The sequence below is a fragment of the Somniosus microcephalus genome, chromosome 7 (genome assembly GCF_052327205.1).
Source record: "Somniosus microcephalus isolate GS21.2 chromosome 7, FLI_Smic_1.0, whole genome shotgun sequence".
NCBI lineage: Eukaryota > Metazoa > Chordata > Chondrichthyes > Squaliformes > Somniosidae > Somniosus > Somniosus microcephalus.
This window is the reverse complement of record NC_140993.1, coordinates 117,842,620-117,861,798: the sequence shown is the minus strand read 5'-3', so window position 1 is coordinate 117,861,798 and position 19,179 is coordinate 117,842,620. Positions and strand designations below refer to the sequence as shown.

The 19,179-nt window shown below is 40.8% G+C and overlaps 2 protein-coding genes across 3 annotated transcripts in view; one reads left to right on the top strand and one right to left on the bottom strand.

Annotated features, from left to right (window-relative positions):
- Nucleotides 1-1,373: 1,373 nt before the first annotated feature.
- Nucleotides 1,374-17,694, bottom strand: mcm4 (minichromosome maintenance complex component 4). 2 transcript variants are annotated; one of them, XM_085992888.1, is made up of 17 exons: nt 17,287-17,694; nt 15,783-15,860; nt 14,912-15,079; nt 13,821-13,981; nt 13,585-13,686; nt 12,956-13,051; nt 12,759-12,854; nt 12,506-12,644; nt 12,074-12,294; nt 11,225-11,345; nt 10,793-11,049; nt 4,605-4,970; nt 4,135-4,262; nt 3,768-3,975; nt 3,439-3,667; nt 2,229-2,362; nt 1,374-1,799 (listed from the first exon to the last, which is right to left on the bottom strand). In XM_085992888.1, the coding sequence occupies exons 2-17, from the start codon at nt 15,850-15,852 to the stop codon at nt 1,707-1,709; spliced, it is 2,589 nt and encodes an 862-aa protein (XP_085849014.1). In that variant the 5' UTR covers nt 15,853-15,860; nt 17,287-17,694; the 3' UTR covers nt 1,374-1,706. The 2 variants fall into 2 exon arrangements, with proteins under 2 accessions (XP_085849014.1, XP_085849013.1); XM_085992887.1 differs by lacking the exon at nt 17,287-17,694 and adding an exon at nt 16,072-16,775.
- prkdc (protein kinase, DNA-activated, catalytic subunit) overlaps nt 17,576-19,179 on the top strand; it is a 300,538-nt gene continuing 298,934 nt past the window's right edge. The window contains 1 exon segment of the mRNA XM_085992889.1: nt 17,576-17,803. Within this exon segment, the coding sequence (XP_085849015.1) occupies nt 17,659-17,803 (145 nt within the window). The 5' untranslated portion in view covers nt 17,576-17,658.

The window sequence follows — 19,179 nt, the reverse complement described above, 5'->3', positions numbered from 1 at the left end:
GTTTTTCTATGTTAAAGGCACTATGTAAATGCAAGTTGTTGCTGCCTGCTGCTTAGGCTCTCATGAGCCTTTATGCCAGTTCGCACGAAAGGCTTGGTTGCGTTAAGAGATGCTCTGTAAGCATCCACATCTGCAGAGATGTAAGCACACTTCACTTTGGTAGATGATCACTGCATACAAAGGGACAGCAGACCCACAGATATGTAAATACCTGACTAACAATAGTCAGGGTGCTTCCAAGGAAGTATTGATCACAGTAAATCTTACTTTCAATGGCATTGCCTGGAGGAAGCTATCCCAGGCTATGCAACCAATGTATCCTAATTGGCCACACCCTCCAAGATGCAACCAATTATTTCTAGGGGCTCTGGCACATCGAACTAGCAGTGACCATAGGGAACTTTTTTCTAAAGCTCTGGGACTGTATAATGCTAGATGCAGGTCAGTGCATCAACTGCAAGGCCACTTAAAGCTACCATGCAGCACAGGGTTGGTAAAAAGGAACACTGAGGTGGAGCCTCTAATCTGCTTCCAATTCGCTGCAGGCATGCAGGAATACTCGCCTACAGGAATGGCCCAAAAGACCAGTAACTTTGGAACCACTTCAAGCAGTTCTGGGCCTTCATCAATGGGGGTTAGGTGCTGGGCTGCACTGCACCATCATTATCCTGCAGACTCATACCTATAGATTCCATTCCTTTTGTTTTTGCCAGTAACTTCTTAGTCCTGTACCCTATCAGCCTTGGCAAAAAGCCACTCATCAGTTGTGATGCCTTTTGAGGATCTGCAGAATGTTGTCAATCTCCAGTGACACTTTCCTTTAATTGTCCTATTCCCATTAAATTTCATTTGCTTGTAATTTTCCACGCTCTCCATGCTGGCATAATCTGTATACATGTCTAAAGTTGCATATGTAACTATGCTAATAAGCTCCTCATGAAAAACTGGTGCGAAGAACACACGTCCATTTGAGTTGGTCCAAAACTTGCTAATATCAGAAAATCTAGGCTTTCAGGTTTGAAAGCTTACTCATATTTCTAATGCAGCAAGGAGTGGCTGCTGGCTCTAATCCATTTTACTCGTGTTACTCATCTCTCTGCCAACAACAGGCTTTGCTGCAATTGTCAACAGCCCAAAAATCAAGTTTGACAAATTGTCTGTGCTCTGTCTCTCAATTCTATCAGGTGGCAGGAACATCAAATTTACGTGACACAATTAGTAAAGGTTTGGGATTTTAATGATCTTGTGTATTAGGCTCAAGCTTAAAATCTAACATTGATACAAATCCAATTTACTTGGAAGTTTTCTGTCTTCCATTCTGGAAAGTGGAGAGGTTCCATCTCCATGTCAAACAAACTTCACAGTAAAAGCAGTTAATGCAAACTTTTAATGATAGCACAAATCAATAATTTTACACTACTTCATCAACATTATTTCATTTTCTTAGTCTCTAAAATGGCATAATACATGAAAAGTGTAAAATTTTAACCTGTTATTTACAACTCTGGCAGTAGTGTTAGCTGATTGCCTTGGTTTTGAATATGCTAAGAGATATTACCTTAAGCTTGGCAACACAAAAGCAAAAACAAAGCTATAGGATAATTAAGCAAAATAATGTAAAGTACATCTGCCAAATAGCAAAACAGTTTCAGTAACCAAGATCAGAAGTAAGCATTACTGATTTTAAGTTCTTAGTACTATTGTTTTTAAAGCAGTCGAACAGTTTTCCCAGTCACAGTTAAGAAGTCTTCATCTGCCAGAGCTCGGAGTGCCTCTTCAAACATATCCTTGGTAATAGCCTAAGATTAAAAAATGCTAATTAGACAATTTGCATATGTAGATTAACAAAAATAGGTCTTTTGGTGTAAATGCAATTGGCCTGCTTGGTGTATTGTAGCACAAGCCATTCTTGCTGTATGACTTTAGACATTACTAGGCCTCTGCCAATTATTTTTCTTTTTAACTAGGGAGACTCCTGTCTTTCCACAAAAGGTCACTTGCGAAAGATAGGAATCCACCTTCTGGCGAATAACAGGTATAAACATGCATACTAGTTCCAATGTTATTAGAATGGAGTCAAACAATACCATAGAGCAGAAAGAGAAAGAAACAAAGAAAAAGAGGGAGAGAAAAAAGTAACACAATGAGAGCCGCAAGAACTCCCATTTCACACATAGGATATTCTAAAATTTCAAACTTTTCTACTCAAGATAAAAAAACTAACTTACAACATCCGACTGACATCTCAGATCATCCAAAAGCTGCTGGTATTTCATAGCTGGAGTTTTGCCTTTAGACTGTATGAGCTTCTTCAAAGCTTGAGCTAATTCCTCCTTGCGTTTACGAGCAGTGGCACTCATTCCTGAAACAAATTAAGCCACAAAATTTTCAAATTCACTGTTAAGATACATTACTAACTCTATCCTTTGAAGCTGGACACGTAGTTCTACCTAGTCTGTGTGCTGCTTACCAAGGTGAGAATGTTCGTGCTGGGTAATGGAATGTTTCCACAATTCAGTGTCAGCATTAAACTTTCCAAGGTCCAATGTAGCACAATCAGCGATAAAGATCCCTCCATTTTGTACAAATAATGCACTGGAACTTCAATCTCAGAAAAACAACCCCTATGGATCAGTGCAACACTTAAATTTTACAAACCAAACATCATGACTTCTCCAAATGAGACTGTCAGTGCCAAATTTACAGCATTTTTGTAGTATGCACATGACCACAAGGAAATGGTGAGACTGTACTAATCTACGTCGACACTCCAGTGCAATACTGAGGGAGTGCTGTACTGTTGGGAGGTGCCATCTTTCAGATAAGACGTTAAACTGTGCCCCCCATCTGCCCTGTCAGGTGGACATGAAATTCCCATGGCACTCTTTCGAAGAAGAGCAGGGGAGTTCTTTCCGGTGGCCTGGTCAATATTTATCCCTCAATCAACACCACCTGGTCATTATCACATTGCTCTTTGTGGGACCTTGTGCACAAATTTAGCTATCGTGTTTTCTAAATTACAACAGCGACAATACTTTAGAAGTACTTGATTAGCTGTAAAGTGTTTTGGGACATCCAGAGGTTGTTAAAAGCACTATATAAATGCAAGTACTTTTTAACCAAACCTTATCACCTTACAATCAGCAGTGAGAAATGTTTCTGCCCATTAGTCTGGATTGGATTAAAATCTAGGTCTCAAAGGGTGAATGGACAGCACTGCACCATCCAATTGCACGTCCTGTCCAATTAGCTTTGCAAAACTAGTACTACTACATATATATTTACAGTAAATTGTGCAATCCAGTCATTACACATACTTGTACGACTAAAACCTCCAAATTTTTATACAAGATACTTGGCAACATTCCTAACTTCCAAAAATTCCCTTTTCCTAGACTCGACACCAAAAATGAAAGCAATATTCATTTAACTGATTACCTGTAGTAAGGATAGATATATCTACGATTCCAGTCCTTGGATCAGTGGCAGACTGTTTCAGAGCTTCACGGTGAAGGCGCTTTGCCTCTTCTACATCTAGATTTTCCACTTTGTCAGAAAAACGCACTTTGGCATAAGCTTCTGCCAGACGTATCAGTGACTCCAGTTGTCGGGGGTAAGCGGACACCATACCTCTGCCACTACCAATTTTTCTCATGTCTACATAAGCCTTTAACATGAAAGGGGGGAAAAAGCACAAGTAGTATTTAGTGAGGTGGTGTAAAAATCTTATAAATACTTTAAAATATCACCAAGTACTGAGTTCTCACCTCAATCAGTGATTGACTGGCTTCTTCACTAAGTCTAGGGTGGACATAAGTGCGGCCATAGGCAATGTAATCCCTCAGCACTGCCATGTCCAGGTATTCTTCTTCCATTTCCTCTTCACTTTGATAATAAAGTGAAACCAAGTGGTGGGCAAGACGTCGATCATAAGCTTCATCTTGTGGGTCCAACATAAGGAATATCAAGTCAAACCTGCAAAAATGACCAATAAATAATTTTACAAGTGTGCTCAATAGTAAGTCAACAGCACAGAATAAATTAGATTATTCCAGGACAGACTTCTGGGAACACTAGAGGTTGTTAATAGGGTTTAGATCTTGATTGTGAGAACATCTGAATAGTTTACCCTACCTGGACAGTAGTGTATGTGGAAGCTGGATGTTTTCTATGGTTGTCTTTTTGGGGTTCCACTGCGACTCCACTGGGTTTGCAGCTGCCAGGACAGATGTGCGGGCATTCAGCTGACAGATAATTCCAGCCTAAAATATACAGAATTATGGGCATTATTAAAAAAGATTTCTGCTCCCCCTCAAAAGTTCACCTGCAGCATAACTTGATGCAAAATTAATCAAAAGTGTGTACAATGGTTTCCAAACTTGTCTGGAGGTTGACAGCAGCAATCACCCAAAAGAAAAAAGCATCATTGACATTTTTAGTATATAAAGTAACAGAAATAAGGCGCAAGCAATACAGAAAAATATAGAAATCTTGTGAACTCAGACCTCAGGTTTAGCATGCAGTTTATGTATTTACTTCCATTTCTGAATGTTAATTTTAAACGTAACTGTAAAAACATTGGAGGGGCTTTATACAATTCCTACCTTAGCAATGGAAAGAGTTTGCTGCTCCATAACTTCATGCAACACAGATCTTGTGCTATCGCTCATTTTGTCAAACTCATCAATGCAACAGATGCCGTTATCACTGAGAACAAGGGCACCAGTCTGCAAGACCAGCTGCCTCGTCTCCGGATCCTTCGTCACATAAGCAGTAAGACCTACAGCGCTGGAGCCTTTACCAGAGGTGTACTGACCTCTGGGCACCAGGTTGTACACATACTGCAGCAATTGAGATTTACTGGTACCAGGATCACCACAAAGAAGGATGTTGACCTCTGCACGGAAATTGCCACGACCAGTGTGACTGAAGTCTTTGCGTGTGCCACCAAACAACTGCAGCAAGATACCCTGGTACAAAATTCAAAGAAAAAGTCACAAAATTTAATTTTGACATGAAGCTATCACTAGATGCACATTGCTGTTTACAAGGAAATGCTCATGATAATTTAAGTAACCGTATATGTTGGTATCATGTTTCAAGAGTAAAGAGAGCGTCCACAGGTATAAAATATAATCAGGTGGTGGAACAATTCTGGAACCTGTTGGTATACTGGTGCATTGTGCCATGGAATAATTGGAAACATACATGCCATGATTCCCAACATGGCAATGTCCTAACCTAGTGCCATTACACGACACTACTAGGTTTATTCTATAGACCACCAACTAGTGGGAAGGATATAGAGGAGCACATTTGCAGGGAAATTACAGAGAGGTGCAAAAACTATAGAGTAGTGATAATGGGGGACTTCAATTATCCTAATAGAGACTGGGATAGTAATAGTGTAAAGGGCAGAGAGGGGAAGAATTTCTGAAGTGTGTTCAGGAGAACTTTCTTGATCAGTACGTTTCTGGCCCAATGAGGAAGGAGGCATTGCTGGCTCTGGTTCTGGGGAATGAGGTAGGTCAAGTGGAGCAAATGTCAGTAGGGGAACATTTAGGGAACAGTGATCATAGTATGATAAGGTTTAGATTAGCTATGGAAAAGGACAGGGAGCAATCTAGAGTAAAAATACTTAATTGGAGGAAGGCCAATTTCAGTGGGTTGAGAATGGATCTGGCCCGGGTAAACTAGAATCAAAGACTGGCAGGCAAAACTGTAATGGAACAATGGGCTGCCTTTAAAGAGGAGATGGTTCAGGTACAGTCGAGGTATATTCCCATGAGAGGGGAAAGGTAGGGCAACCAAAGTCAGAGCTCCCTGGATGATGAAAGAAAGAGTAAGGTGAGGCAGAAAAAGGGGGCGTATGACAGATGTCAGGTTGAGAATATAAGTGAAAACCAGGCTGAATATAAAGTTCAGAGGGGAAGTGAAAAAGGAAATAAGAGGGGCAAAGAGAGAATATGAGAATAGATTGGCAGCTAACATAAAAGGGAATCCAAAAGTCTTCTATAGGCATATAATTAGCAAACAGGTAGTAAGAGGGGTGGGGCCAATTAGGGACCAAAAAGGAGACCTATGCATGGAGGCAGAGGGCATACTAAATGAGTACTTTGCATCTGTCTTCACCAAGGAAGAAGATGCTACCAAAGTCATAGTGAAAAAGGAAGTAGTTGAGATACTGAATGGGATAAAAATTGATTAAGGAGGAGATACTGGAAAGGCTGGCCTCTTCCAATCCTCCTTAGATATGGGGGTGGTGCCAAAGGACTGGAGAATTGCAAATGTTACACCCTTGTTCAAAAAAGGGTGCAAGAATAAACCCAGCAACTACAGACCAGTCAGTTTAACCTCGGTAGTGGGAAAGCTTTTAGAAATGATAATCCGGGATAAAATTAACAGTCACTCGGACAAGTGTGGATTAATTAAGCAAAGCCAGCACGGATTTGTTAAAGGCAAATTGTGTTTAACTAACTTGATTGAGTTTTTTGATGAAGTAAGAGGGGTGAGGAGGGCAATGCAGTTGATGTGGTGTACATGGACTTCCAAAAAGCTTTTGATAAAGTGCCACATAATAGGCTTGCCAACAAAGTTGAAACCCATGGAATAAATGGGACAGTGGCAGCATGGATATAAAATTGGCTAAATGAAAGGAAACAGAGTAGTGGTGAACGGTTGTTTATCGGACTGGAGGAAGGTATACAGTGGTGTTCCCCAGGTCGGTACTAGGACCACTGCCTTTCTTGATATATATTAATGACCTGGGCTTGGGTGTACAGGGCACAATTTCAAAATTTGCAGATGACACAAAACTTGGAAGTATAGTGAACAATGAGGAGAATTGTGATAGACTTCAAGAGAACAGGCTGGTGGAATGGACGGACATGTGGCAGATGAAATTTAACGCAGAAAAGTGTGAAGTGATACATTTTGGTAGGAAGAAAGAGAGGCAATATAAAGTAAAGGGTACAATTCTAAAGGGGATGCATGAACAGAGAGACCTGGGGGTATATGTGCACAAATTGTTAAAGGTAGCAGGGCAGGTTGAGAAAGCGGTTAAAAAAGTATACGGGATCTTGGGCTTCATAAATAGACGCATCGAGTACAAAAGCAAGTTATGATGAACCTTTATAGAACACTGTTTCTACCTCAACTGGAGTATTGTGTTCAATTGTCCACTTTAGCAAGGGTGTGAAGGTCTTAGAAAGGGTACAGAAAAGATTTACAAGAATGGTTCCAGGGATGAGGGACGTCAGTTATGTGGATAGCCTGGAGAAGCTGGGGATGTTCTCCTTAGAGTAGAGGAGATTTGATAGGTGTTCAAAATCATGAGGGGTCTAGACAGAGTAGAGAGAAAATGTTCCCATTGGCAGAAGGGTCGAGAGCCAGAGGACACAGATTCAAGGTGATTGGCAGAAGAACCAAAGGCAACATGGGGAAAAACTTTTTAACGCAGCGAGTGGTTAGGATCTGGAATGCACTGCCTGAAAGAGTGGTGGAAGCAAATTCAATCCTGGCTTTCAAAAGAGAATTGGATATGTACGTGAAGGAAAAAACTTTGCAGGGCTATGGGGAAAGGGCAGGGCAGTGGAACTAGCTGAAGTGCTCTTGCAGAGAGGCGGCATGGGCTCGACGGGCCAAATGGCCTCCTTCTGTGCTGTAACCATTCTATGATTCTAAGCCTTACTGGGAGATAGAGTGAAGGTTTTGAATATTTCATAGTAAAAGGAGATATTACTCATTGTATAAAAAAAACTAACCTTGAGTTGCTGTTTGCCAATACAGGTAGACTACCCTTTATCCGGACTTCCGAAAACCGAAACCCTCTAAAAACCGAAGGTTTTTTCGGTCAGCGTAAGTCGTGCGCACGACATGACCAGAGTGGCGCACGACTTACAGGCCTAGCCGGATAAGGGATAGTGTAGCATTTTTCCGCACTTCTGAAAACCGAAATCGCTCAGCGTAAGTGTACCAGCCTTTATCCGCACATCCGAAACCAGAAAACCTCTGAAAGCCGAAAGTGGAGCAAAGCATGACTTCTGAAAATCGAAATGCGCACGACCACGACCCCCGCCGACCCCCACCCCCCCGCCGTACCCCACCCCCGCCGACCCCCACCCCATTTCGGATAAGAGATAGTGTACCAGCCTTTATCCGCACATCCGAAACCAGAAAACCTCTGAAAGCCGAAAGTGGCGCAAAGCATGACCCGACGCTGCCGATGCTTGACCCACGCAGGTGTTATGCTGCTGTGTGTGATATTTGCTGCTCTCTTAGATATTTGCTGGCTTTTAACAATTTGTGAAAATGCTAAAAAGAGCTGCAGATAACCCAATGGGTAACAGTGAGAAGCAGAGAAGGAAGCATCGCTCATTATCGATATCGCAGAAAGTGGAGTTATTGCAGAAGCTTGATCGTGGTGTGTCTGTGCGACATCTTACTGAAGAATATGGTGTGGGAAGTACCACCGTATATGACTTAATAAAGAAACAGAAAAAGTTGTTGAAATTTTACACTGACAGTGATGACCATAAACTAATGAAAATTAGGAAAACATTGCATAGGGCAAAAAATGAAGATCTTGACCGTGTGCTGATTGAGTAGATTCGACAACGCAGAGGTGAACGTGTGCCACTGACTGGTTTGATGGTCATGAAGCAAGCTAGAATATACCATGAAGAACTGAACATTGAAGTTGAGTGTGAATATTCAGAAGGTTGGCTGCATAAATTTAAGAAGCGTCATGGTATAAAATATCTGAAAATCTGTGGTGAAAAAGCTTCTGCTGATCATGAAGCAGCTGAAAATTACATAGATGAGTTTGCAAAAATAATATCTGATGAAAACCTCGGTCCTGAACAAATTTACAATGCTGATGAAACAGCTCTGTTCTGGCGCTACGTTCCTAGAAAAACCATCAACGGCTGATGAGAGTGTACCAGCAGGTTTTAAGGACGCTAAGGACAGGTTGACTGTTCTTGGGTGTGCCAATGCTGCAGGCACACACAAGTTAAAGTTGGTAGTGATTGGAAAAAGCCAACATCCGAGATGTTTGAAAGGTGTATGCAATTTACCTGTGCATTATTATGCGAGCAGGAAAGCATGGGTAACCAGAGGAATATTTTCTCACTGGTTCAATAACCACTTCGTACCAGCGACACGAGCTCATTGCAGGCAAGTTGGACTGGAAGAAAACTGCAAAATTTTATTGTTCCTGGACAACTGCTCCGCACATCCCCCTCCTGAACTTCTTGTGAAAAGTTATGTTTTCGGCATTAACTTTCCCCCTAATGTGACATCTTTAATACAGCCTTGTGACCAAGGAATTTTACGCTCCATGAAGAGCAAGTATAAAGACGTTTTTTTGAACTCTATGCTTGATGCAATCAACAGAGGCGAAGGAATCCAAAGCTTCCTGAAAGAGTTCAATGTTAAGGATGCCATTTACGCAGTTGTTAATGCTTGGAACGATGTTGACAAACCAACATTAACAAATGCTTGGCACAGACTTTGGCCTTCAACGATGTTTCATGAAGATGGACCTGCAGATGACGAGTTTGAAGGATTTCCTGTCAGTCAGGAGAAGATGATGATATCAAACCTCCTCACTTACGCCAAAGGTTTATCATCCGAAAGTGTAAATACGTTAGAGGAAGCTGACATCGAAGAAGTGCTGAACATTGACAATGATGCACCTGTTGTGAATTCATTGAGTGATGGGGAAATTGCTGAAATGGTGTTAAATAAAGACAAGCATGAGGACAGTAGTGATGATGATGATGACATTGTGAACACAGGTGAAAAAATCCCCATAGACGATATGGTGACAATGTGTGATCAGTTAATTGCTGGCCTTGAAAAACGTGCATTTATCAGTGAGCAAGAGATTATGCAAGTTTACTCAATTAAAGAGAGACTGCTTAGACAGAAACCAATGTTAATGAGACAGATGACACTGGAAGAAGTCTTTAAAAAGGCCGTCTGTCGTAGTCATGCTTCATCACTTGAGAATCCTGGTCCTGGCCCATCTTCAGATGTCCAGCTCCAACCTGATGACAATGATGACAACACTGATGTACCATCTTCTCCAAGATCCTCAAGCCAGATGTAATGTACCTTTATTGCATGTTTATGTACAGGTATTTAGCTTAGTTTGTACCTGTACATGTTTGAAGTTTTACTGAATGTTTTCCTTACAAATAAACTGTACTACAGTATTTATCCCTGTAACTACAGTATTTAGTCGTTATTTATCCCACCCTTTCGGATAAGGGATAGTGTATCCTTTATCCGCACTCCCGAAAACCGAATTACCTCTAAAAACCGAAGTGTTTTCGCGCACCTTCCGAAATCCGAAATTTTCCTAAAACCGAAACACGGCTGGTCCCGAGGTTTTCGGATAAAGAATAGTCTATCTGTATTATAACATGGCTCTAGGAGTTGTACAAGTGGTAGGAGCAGTTTGCCTACGTGTTTTTCAAATTTGGATGGTTGTGTGGGAAAGGGGCAAAGTGGGAAAGAGGAGAGAAAATGGAATTGTAGCATGGAAACTCTTCCGAGCTTATTAAAAGGAATATATCTATATATATATTGATATTGTTTAGAACACAGAAACTAACAATTGTTTTTTCTGAAGTGATCACACGCACGTTAAAGATGCACTTTTGGTAAGCATACCCGAGAAGTAGATGTATGGAGAAGGTTCTACCGTGATTTACACACAAACACACATGACGTTTAATAAATATAGGCATACATGTCCTATACAGGAAATTGTAAAGATGTGTACCTTTTTGATATCTTCATGCTCATAAATACTAGGAGCCAGAGCAGCAGAAAGTCGTTCATAGATATCAGGCTTCTTAGAGAGGTCTTTCAGCATGTCTGCACGTTCCTCTGTGAACAGTTTCTGTTCCTTTTCATCAAGACCGTGAAGTCGTTTCTCATCAGTTTTGCGAAAGTGAATGACATCAATGTGAGTCTTGTACACTGATTTCACGTTACTTACTCTTGGATTTACTCGGATGGGAACAGCTCTGTAGATGCCTGGACAAAACAACTTTACACATAAACAATCCTCCACCTCGTCTAAAAATCAGACATCAACCATCTGAGAGTTAAGTTAAAAAAAAAAAGAAAATCTTAAAATTAATTTACCTTTCCTTTGTTCCTCCTTAAAACAAAATTATGTTCCATTATGTTTAATCAGTGTAGGATTTACCTGTGACATTCACTCGATCACCAGGCTGTACTTTATCCACCAGATCATTGTGAGCGAACAGTATAACTGTATGTGGTGTCTGTCCTGCGGGCATATCTTCAGGGGACTCCTGCAACTTAACCTGCAAGATTATAAAAAAGGTTAAACTAGTTGTGATTCCGTTCATTTTTAGACCAACAAGTGCAGATTCTGCTGTATTTCTCGAGTAAATCCACATGGTGCATTTGAATTACACAAGGGCACTTCAAATGTAATCACGTTTTTCCAAAAGATAAAAACTTTTAGTACAGGGGTACCTTAAAATTCAGGTTCACCATATTGTCATCAGATTCTAGTTTCAATCAAAAAAAATCCTTGTTTTATCTTATCGTTCCTCCCTAGATTGAACCCACTTTTAAAGTTTATTTTACTTCCCCGTCAGAGGCTCCTCCACGCTATACACTATGGTGTAACCTGCTCCCAGACTACCACCTATCTTGAGCCATTTGTTAAGTATATGATGAGCAGCCCGAGGTGACTAGCTCTGTGAGGAAGTATGCAGCCTCTTGTTCAGCACCTCTCCTGATGGCAGTCAAGTTTATGCACTTATCACATGGGTGTCATGGTGAACAGTTTGGATCACTCCATAGTAAAGCACAGGGTAAAGTGCCAACTCAATTATTTTCATCATATTGTGTTGACCCTTGTAAAGTATTTGAAGTATTAAAACTGTATCAAGTATTAGATAATTGATTATTAAAGCATTGCTTTGCTGTTAGGGGGGAAATTATTTTGTTGCAATCCACAGTTATTTAGAATTAACTGTACAAATGTATTGAGAGATGCTTGTATTGCTGAAGAAAAACTTACCATCTGTTTGTCTGAAAATATTGAACGGTTGTGGATTAGAGCCATGCTGTGTGTGGTGTTGCAGTTCTTGCACACAGATGGCTCAGCGATCCGGCCACGGTCAACCTCCACCCTTGCGCAGAAAGCACACACTTGGCAGCTGAAAAATGCCTCTTGCATTTCAGGAATCAGTTGAGAAGACCTGATCACCATGCCACAGACTGTGATCAACTGATCAATATCTACAGTATAAGGAAAAATGCAAAACAATAATTATTCACCTTAAACTCCTTTTAAAAAGGAAAAAATACTCTGAACTAACAAACACAGCATTACTACAGGTGGCTCAGAAAAATCTTAACTCGCTCAACAGTTAGTGCTAATATGCAATATATCATAAAACGTATTTACCAACTAAAACTAGCTTCCTTTATTCCAGCACCAATACTCTACCTTCTGGATTCAGACTTCTCATATTTTTGGTTCTCAAAGCATTGTATGGCCGAACTTGGATCTGATGCTCCAGTATAGAGTCAGGGAAACGCTCAAAAAAAAGTTCATTGACAGCCATGTCAAAAGTAGGAATCACTTCCTATACATTAAAAAAGGATCTGTTTAGCATCAAAGCACTGTTTAACATTTTTAAAATTTCAATTTTCTTTCAAAACTTGTGATTATGAAGCAATTATTTATTGTATTACACTACCTGTGGGTAACAAATCAACTGTCTGTACAATTCAGAGTCAAATGTTCTCAAATGAGAAGCGTTCACATTTAGAAACGGCTCTCCCACCAAATTCATCTATAATAAAAGCACATGGTTAAATTTTCTTCAACGCTGGAATGCTTACACAAGAGAGAGACAATTAGCAAAAATACAGATGGGGTCAAGATATGCATTACCTCCTCAAGTCGTTGCATGTAAAGTGGTTCATTGAGATCCAGGCCTGTAATTTCCTCTTCTTTAGCAGAAGGGTCAATAAAGCGCTGAAGGAACCTCTGAAAGGAAATGGTACAAGGATTACTTTCTCTTCTAGAACATTATAGAAACCACATCTCTCAACACTTGCTTAATACTGCCAGCTCATTCTGGCCTACTTTACAATTGAAAAAAAATACACCCCAAGTTTCAGCATTAGATACCACAAAAAATACAGGTCCATACATATTGTCAACAACTTTATTTTATCACAATAGGGCAGCTGTGGCAGATTTATCATTTGACCTGTATAGTTGTGTGGTCCAGAAAAATAACGAGTTCTTAGTGTGATCTACAAACTCCAAAAGATGTGTTCACTTGTGTGTGCAAGCATGGTTTGTCCGACAGATGTTGATGCATCTTGGGGGGGGCTATTTTGCAGCAAGTGGGGGGGGCTATTTTGCAGCAAGTGGAGGATAACTAAGAATTTCCTCCTAATATGTACAAGGGAAGAACCAAACAGGTATTTAAAGAGCAAATCCAAACAGCATTTTAACTTACAAAATTTGATCCACATAGATCAGCAAAAATAAACCAGTTATCTGAAACCTACCTGAAACTTTTCTTTGCATGCAGCCACATTGACATCTGTTCCCCAGATTACTAGCTTCTGTCCAAGGGATTGCTCACTGGTCACAACCTCATCTGCTGAAGGCTGAAAATAAGAGATTAGACTCTTAAATGAAAGCCGCCAATAACAATAAACTTACTTCTTTAAAAAAAAAAAAAAAATATACATGAATTCACATAAAATCTGGTTAAGCTACATAGCTTCTATTAGGTACCTACCTGGTCTGCATGCAAGTCAACTTGGCGGGCCTTACGTGCAGAACCAAGATCAGGACGCTGGCGTATAGGTGTACCACGCACACCACTGCGAGGTGTACCTTCCACTCTAGAGCTGGGAGTGCCATAGGTCAAAGGAGAGCTTATGTCAAAATCACTGGCAGCTGTGGAATATTAAAATATTTTGACAGTTACTTCAACAAAAGAAAATGTGATGAAATACATATAGACATATAAATAACATTCTGGTATCGGTGAAGTTCTAACATGTTAGGTGCAGCTAGTGCAAAGGCTGAAAAGAATTCTGAAACATTAAAGATAAGCACCAAGAAACTGGAGTTAATGCAATAAAAATAGATTAGTGCTAGACTTCTCAATACAGCACTGCTCATTTAACAGAAAAGCACTTTAAGAAAGAAAGACTTGCATTTATATAGCGCCTTTCAGGGCCACCGGACGTCTCAAAGCACTTTACAGCCAATGAAGTACTTTTGAAGTGGAGTTACTGTTGTAATGTGGGAAATGCGGCAGCCAATTTGTGCAGCAAGCTCCCACAAACAGCAATGTGATCATGACCAAATAATCTGTTTTTGTTATGTTAGTTGAGGGATAAATATTGGACAGGACACTGGGGACAACTCTCCTGCTCTTCTTCGAAATAGTGCCATGGGATCTTTTACGTCCACCTGAGAGCGCAGACGGGGCCTCGGTTTAACGTCTCATCCGAAAGACAGCACCTCTGACAGTGCAGCACTCCTTCAGTACTGTACTGGAGTGTCAGCCTAGATTTATGTGCTCAAGTCCCTGGAGTGGGGCTTGAACCCACAACCTTCTGACTCAGAGGCAAGTGTGCTACCAACTGAGCCATAGCTGGCACTCTTAAAAAAAATTCTGAGGCAATTTAAGGCAAGATTGTCCTAGTGCAAAAAAAAATAGCTGGTTGGTTTTCCTGGTACGCTTCACATGGTTCTCTACTCAGTACAGCCATTTAGGAGGAGAGTAAAATATATGCTGTCGCTGTTATGGACGTGGTTTACACTGCTTGCAAATGTCCGAATTGCTGCAGAGTTCGCTCTAAATGACAAACAGCAAACCTGAATGGCGTGACCGTGCTGGGCTGGATAAGAAGGATGACTCCTGCACATGTGGGCTCCGAACATCTGCTGCTGGAGAAGTTGGCATCGGCTGCAGCTCCCCAGTGGATGTTGAATCATCTATCCGCTGCCTTTGTGAAGGTGGAGACTGTACTCCATCACTACGAGCTGCAAGAGGTTGACTTATTGTTATTAACGTGTTAACCACATTTTCTAGTCTTCATAAGTTGAACATTTTTTTAAATGCAAGTGACAACATAATTCTGGTCTCATATGGACATGAACTACAACAATTAGGCAAGCTGTTCCAAGTTAAAACCAGCAGTGACATAACTTGAAACTTGTTTGGACAGCCCTCTTTAAGATCTGTAAACGTTTTATACAGCTGCACTGTAAATACAAGATGAATAGTTTATTAAGTTGAATCTCTTAAAATGTTAGAGTAGTCAGTTATTGGAAACAAATAACTTTTTCCACTCTTGTCCAGCTGGTAACGATATAGGATTTGCTGCATTATCACTAAAGTGAATATCTGTATGGAAGTGAACTAAGTATATTGAGTAACATATTTTGAGGGGGAAGGGCAGAGCAGGCCTGGGAACATGGTGAACTGGCTGGATATTTGATGGATAGCATTTCAGTTCTTTAGATGACATTTAAAATTAAGAATATCTCAATGGTCGCATGTATTTATCTAATTAAAACTAAAATATTCAACAAAACTATTTTTGTACAGAAACAATGTCCAAAAATGTGAATATTTCAGTAGAATATTTTGTACCCAATGAACTAGAATGGCTTTAAAGCAAAATTCTAAAGGCTTCAAGAGCTCTTGAAGTACATGGATGCTGCGGTGAACAATAAGACTTACGTGTGGGAGGGTTACTGCCTCTTCCACGCTTGCTTCCTTTACGACTAGGTGTAGATGTTGGCGACGACATCTTTAGCACTAGGATGGGAAAAAATACATAAACATTGAGCTATGCATTCAAACATGTTTGACAGATTTTAATGTGGAGTAGAGTCAAAATACCAGTATCACTTTACTAACATTCATAACACAAATTCCTTGCCTTAAAACATTTAAATAATTTGACATTTATAGCAAAAAATTAATTGATATATTCACAAGAAAGAATGTGCAACTTTCAACAGCTCACATTTCTTGCTGGCACGCCAACTCGCCATTTCTTCCAAAAGCAGAATTATGAAAATACTTATTTATAGTTACTCCAGTACACTCATTATTCTCTCCTCCTCCAGGAAGATCAAGCTGTAATAGCAAGCCGATATTTTTTCACAACCCTGAGATTTTATTAAAGGAGAATGATTCTGATTACAGGTAATCTGTAGGCTGCTTAAAATCAGTAATTTAAATGTTTTTTTTTAAATAGCAGATCTCTCCTAGTGTTGCTCACAGGTAGTCTGGAGTTGTGATGATAAAAAAGCTAATTTGGTCTTCCCCTTCTGGTGGTTGAGAAACAAGGGAGACAGCGAAGCTCTGTAGAGAAGCCCCACAAAGCGGATTCCCAGTGCTAGAATTCTGAGGAAAGAGTCGAGAAACATGGGCTCCCGAGTGGAAAAGTAGCATCTCAGTGGTGATCTTACAGTGATGTACAAGATAGCTATGGGTATAGAAAAGGCTAATCCTGAATACTCATTTAAAATAAACTGTGACAATAGGATAAGTGGGAACAGATTCAAATTAGTAAAAGGCAACTTTAGGACTGATCTTAGGCGATGCTTTACACAAGGAGTGATCAATTAATGGAATGGATTCCTGGACAGTGCTGTGGAGGAAAAATCTATGGAATCATTTAACATTAAGTAGATAGTAGGGTCTTTCTGGATTAGAAAGATGGACCGAATGGTTTTCATCTGTAACCATCTTGTGTAAACGTCCTACTTATTTTCGCGATGGAGGGGGGGGGGGTGGTGAGGAGACTTCAAGACAAGTAAAAATATCTGGCAGACGCGATAAATTTACCATCAGAAATTCAAAACAATATTTTAAATGAAATCTCGCACGTTAAACATCATCAAAGCAACATCACTTTTGCTGTACTCGGGTCCCTCACTTGTTTTCCTGCCAAAAAATTGTTTGAAATCGTTTTAGAATAAAGTCGGAAAAACACATTTTGATTTTTAAAAGAACAGAACCAATTCCGTTCGGATTTACCACTAATCTGTTAGCCTAAAGAGAAGCCTGACGACTGACCTGCTGTCTATTTCCTATTTTTTGTTTACTATTTCAATTTATTTAGACAACTATGGGTGCAAACATAACCCATCAAACACAAACGCCACAGTACTACAAGTACAATGCAGATTATTTACTTCTAAGCGGTAACATTTTCTCATTCACCAATGCCTACCTTATTGATTCTCCCCCAAAACTGCAGACTGGATTTCGCGCGGAATCCGTCAGCTGACCTCTGCTGCGCGCGCTTTGCCGGCCAATCACCGCTGGTGCGCGAATAAGATGGAAGGATCCATTCCAAGCGGAAGAGGGGATTTGCGTGGAATTGATTGTTATAAATCAGTCACATCGCCGGAAATTGTTTTTATGAGAATTCTAATTCTAGTAGAATAGTGGTATTTATCATCTGCGTATGTAAGAAAATCACGATAGGAACAATGTTGCTCAATGTGAAGTGTGCACGCCCCCATCTCCTCCCCCGCGGCCCGGGAGTGGGAGTGTTGAGAACGCGGTGCTGGCGGCTGGAGTTGTGTCTCGAGCCGGGATAATGGCGGCTGGAACGCAGCGACAGCTCCACAAGTTGCACAGCTTGCTGTCAGCCAAAGATAGCAAGAGCGCGTCCGCGGAGTCCCACAATGTCATCGCCAACCTCAGCCACGACTTTCTGGATACCAGTAATGAAAGCCGGCTGGGTGGGTATCTGCAGTAAGGCCGCTGATCAGAGGCACCGAAAGTTGAATTTGTATCTATTGGGTTGCAGAGCTAAGACATGAATTTCAGTTGCCGGGCCAGGTATGCAGAACTCCCCGGGGCCACTCTTCATTCACGACTGGATGAGGAAATGAAGCGCCCCCCGAGCCCTCAGTTGTCAATCCATCGGCACCTTAAACAAGTGTTAAGCGCCGGGATACCTTTGCACTTCCGGCAATAAGAGCCGAGTTCAGAGCACATTAGGAATTGCTAGTTTTATACCCCGGTACTTGCAAAATAAGTGATCAGATTCTGGAATATTGAAAAAAGTGTTTTGTGCAATTGGTCTAGATGCAGAAAAGCCTGTAGAGTAAACAAACTCGCATTCAAGAAAGAACATTGGATATATGAGGCAAAACATCGACTTTGTAAACTCCATGTATTGCAATTCATAGATGCCAGCAGAATAAAAAGCAGTGGCTGCTTCATTGATTTAAGTACAATTGTGACCAAGTTCCCCAATTTAAGTTCTGCTTGGGACATTTGGTATTTTAACTATTTTGATTGCACTAAAATCCTAGTTGTTTTCCCGTTCCTTTCTGTTTTTATGGCGTTTTAAAAATGTAGAATGGGCCAGTTTGCCAATGTCTCCGTTGTAGATGATTTGAGGCGAAACAGAAGGGGAAAACTAGCCTTATGTTGCTCTAGATAGCGGGGATCCGAGTGTTGCCGTGAACATCGATCCTGTTATCAAGAAAGGTGCAAGTGGTACGATAGCAAAATACTGCAGATGCTGGAAATCTGAAATAACAACAGAAAATGCTGGAAAAACTCAGCAGGCCAGGCAACATCCGTGGAGAGAAGTTAAGAGTCGACGTTTCGGGTGAACCCTTTTTCAAAACTGGAAAGGAAATAAAATAGATCGAAGGCAGGGCTGCAATAGAACAAAAAAAGTAAAGAGACATTAAGAGGTATTCAAAACCAGACGAGATGGTAATAGGACAGTGGAGACAAAAGACGGCTCCGATTAGGTGTGAAGTGTACTGGCAGGATGAGAGACAGCTGCCATGTGTGGGAGAGAAAAAAAAAGGAAAGGGGGGGGGGAAGGGAAGACCCAAAACAAAGGGGTGGAAAAAAAATATAAGTAAAAATGTAATAGGGGCCGAGGTTATGATCTGAAATTGTTGAACTCAGTATTGAGTCCGGAAGGCTGCAAAGTGCCTAATCGGAAGATGAGGTGCTGTTCCTCGAGTTTACGTTGAGCTTCCGTGGAACAATGCAAGAGGCCAAGGACGGTGAGGTCCGAGTGGGAATGGAGCGGTGAATTAAAATGACAGGCAACCAGAAGCTCGGGGTCACCCTTACGTACTGAACGGAG

Bases quoted from the DNA above. Each gene is read 5' to 3' on its own strand.
- mcm4 (XM_085992887.1), bottom strand. From the start codon at position 16,099: ATGGCGAGTTGGCGTGCCAGCAAGAAAT. The intron at 12,855-12,955 runs GTAATGCATATC...CTTTTATTATAG, and splicing joins ACATGCAACGACTTGAGGAG to ATGAATTTGGTGGGAGAGCC. The intron at 12,645-12,758 runs GTAGTGTAATAC...TTTAATGTATAG, and splicing joins AGTTGATTTGTTACCCACAG to GAAGTGATTCCTACTTTTGA.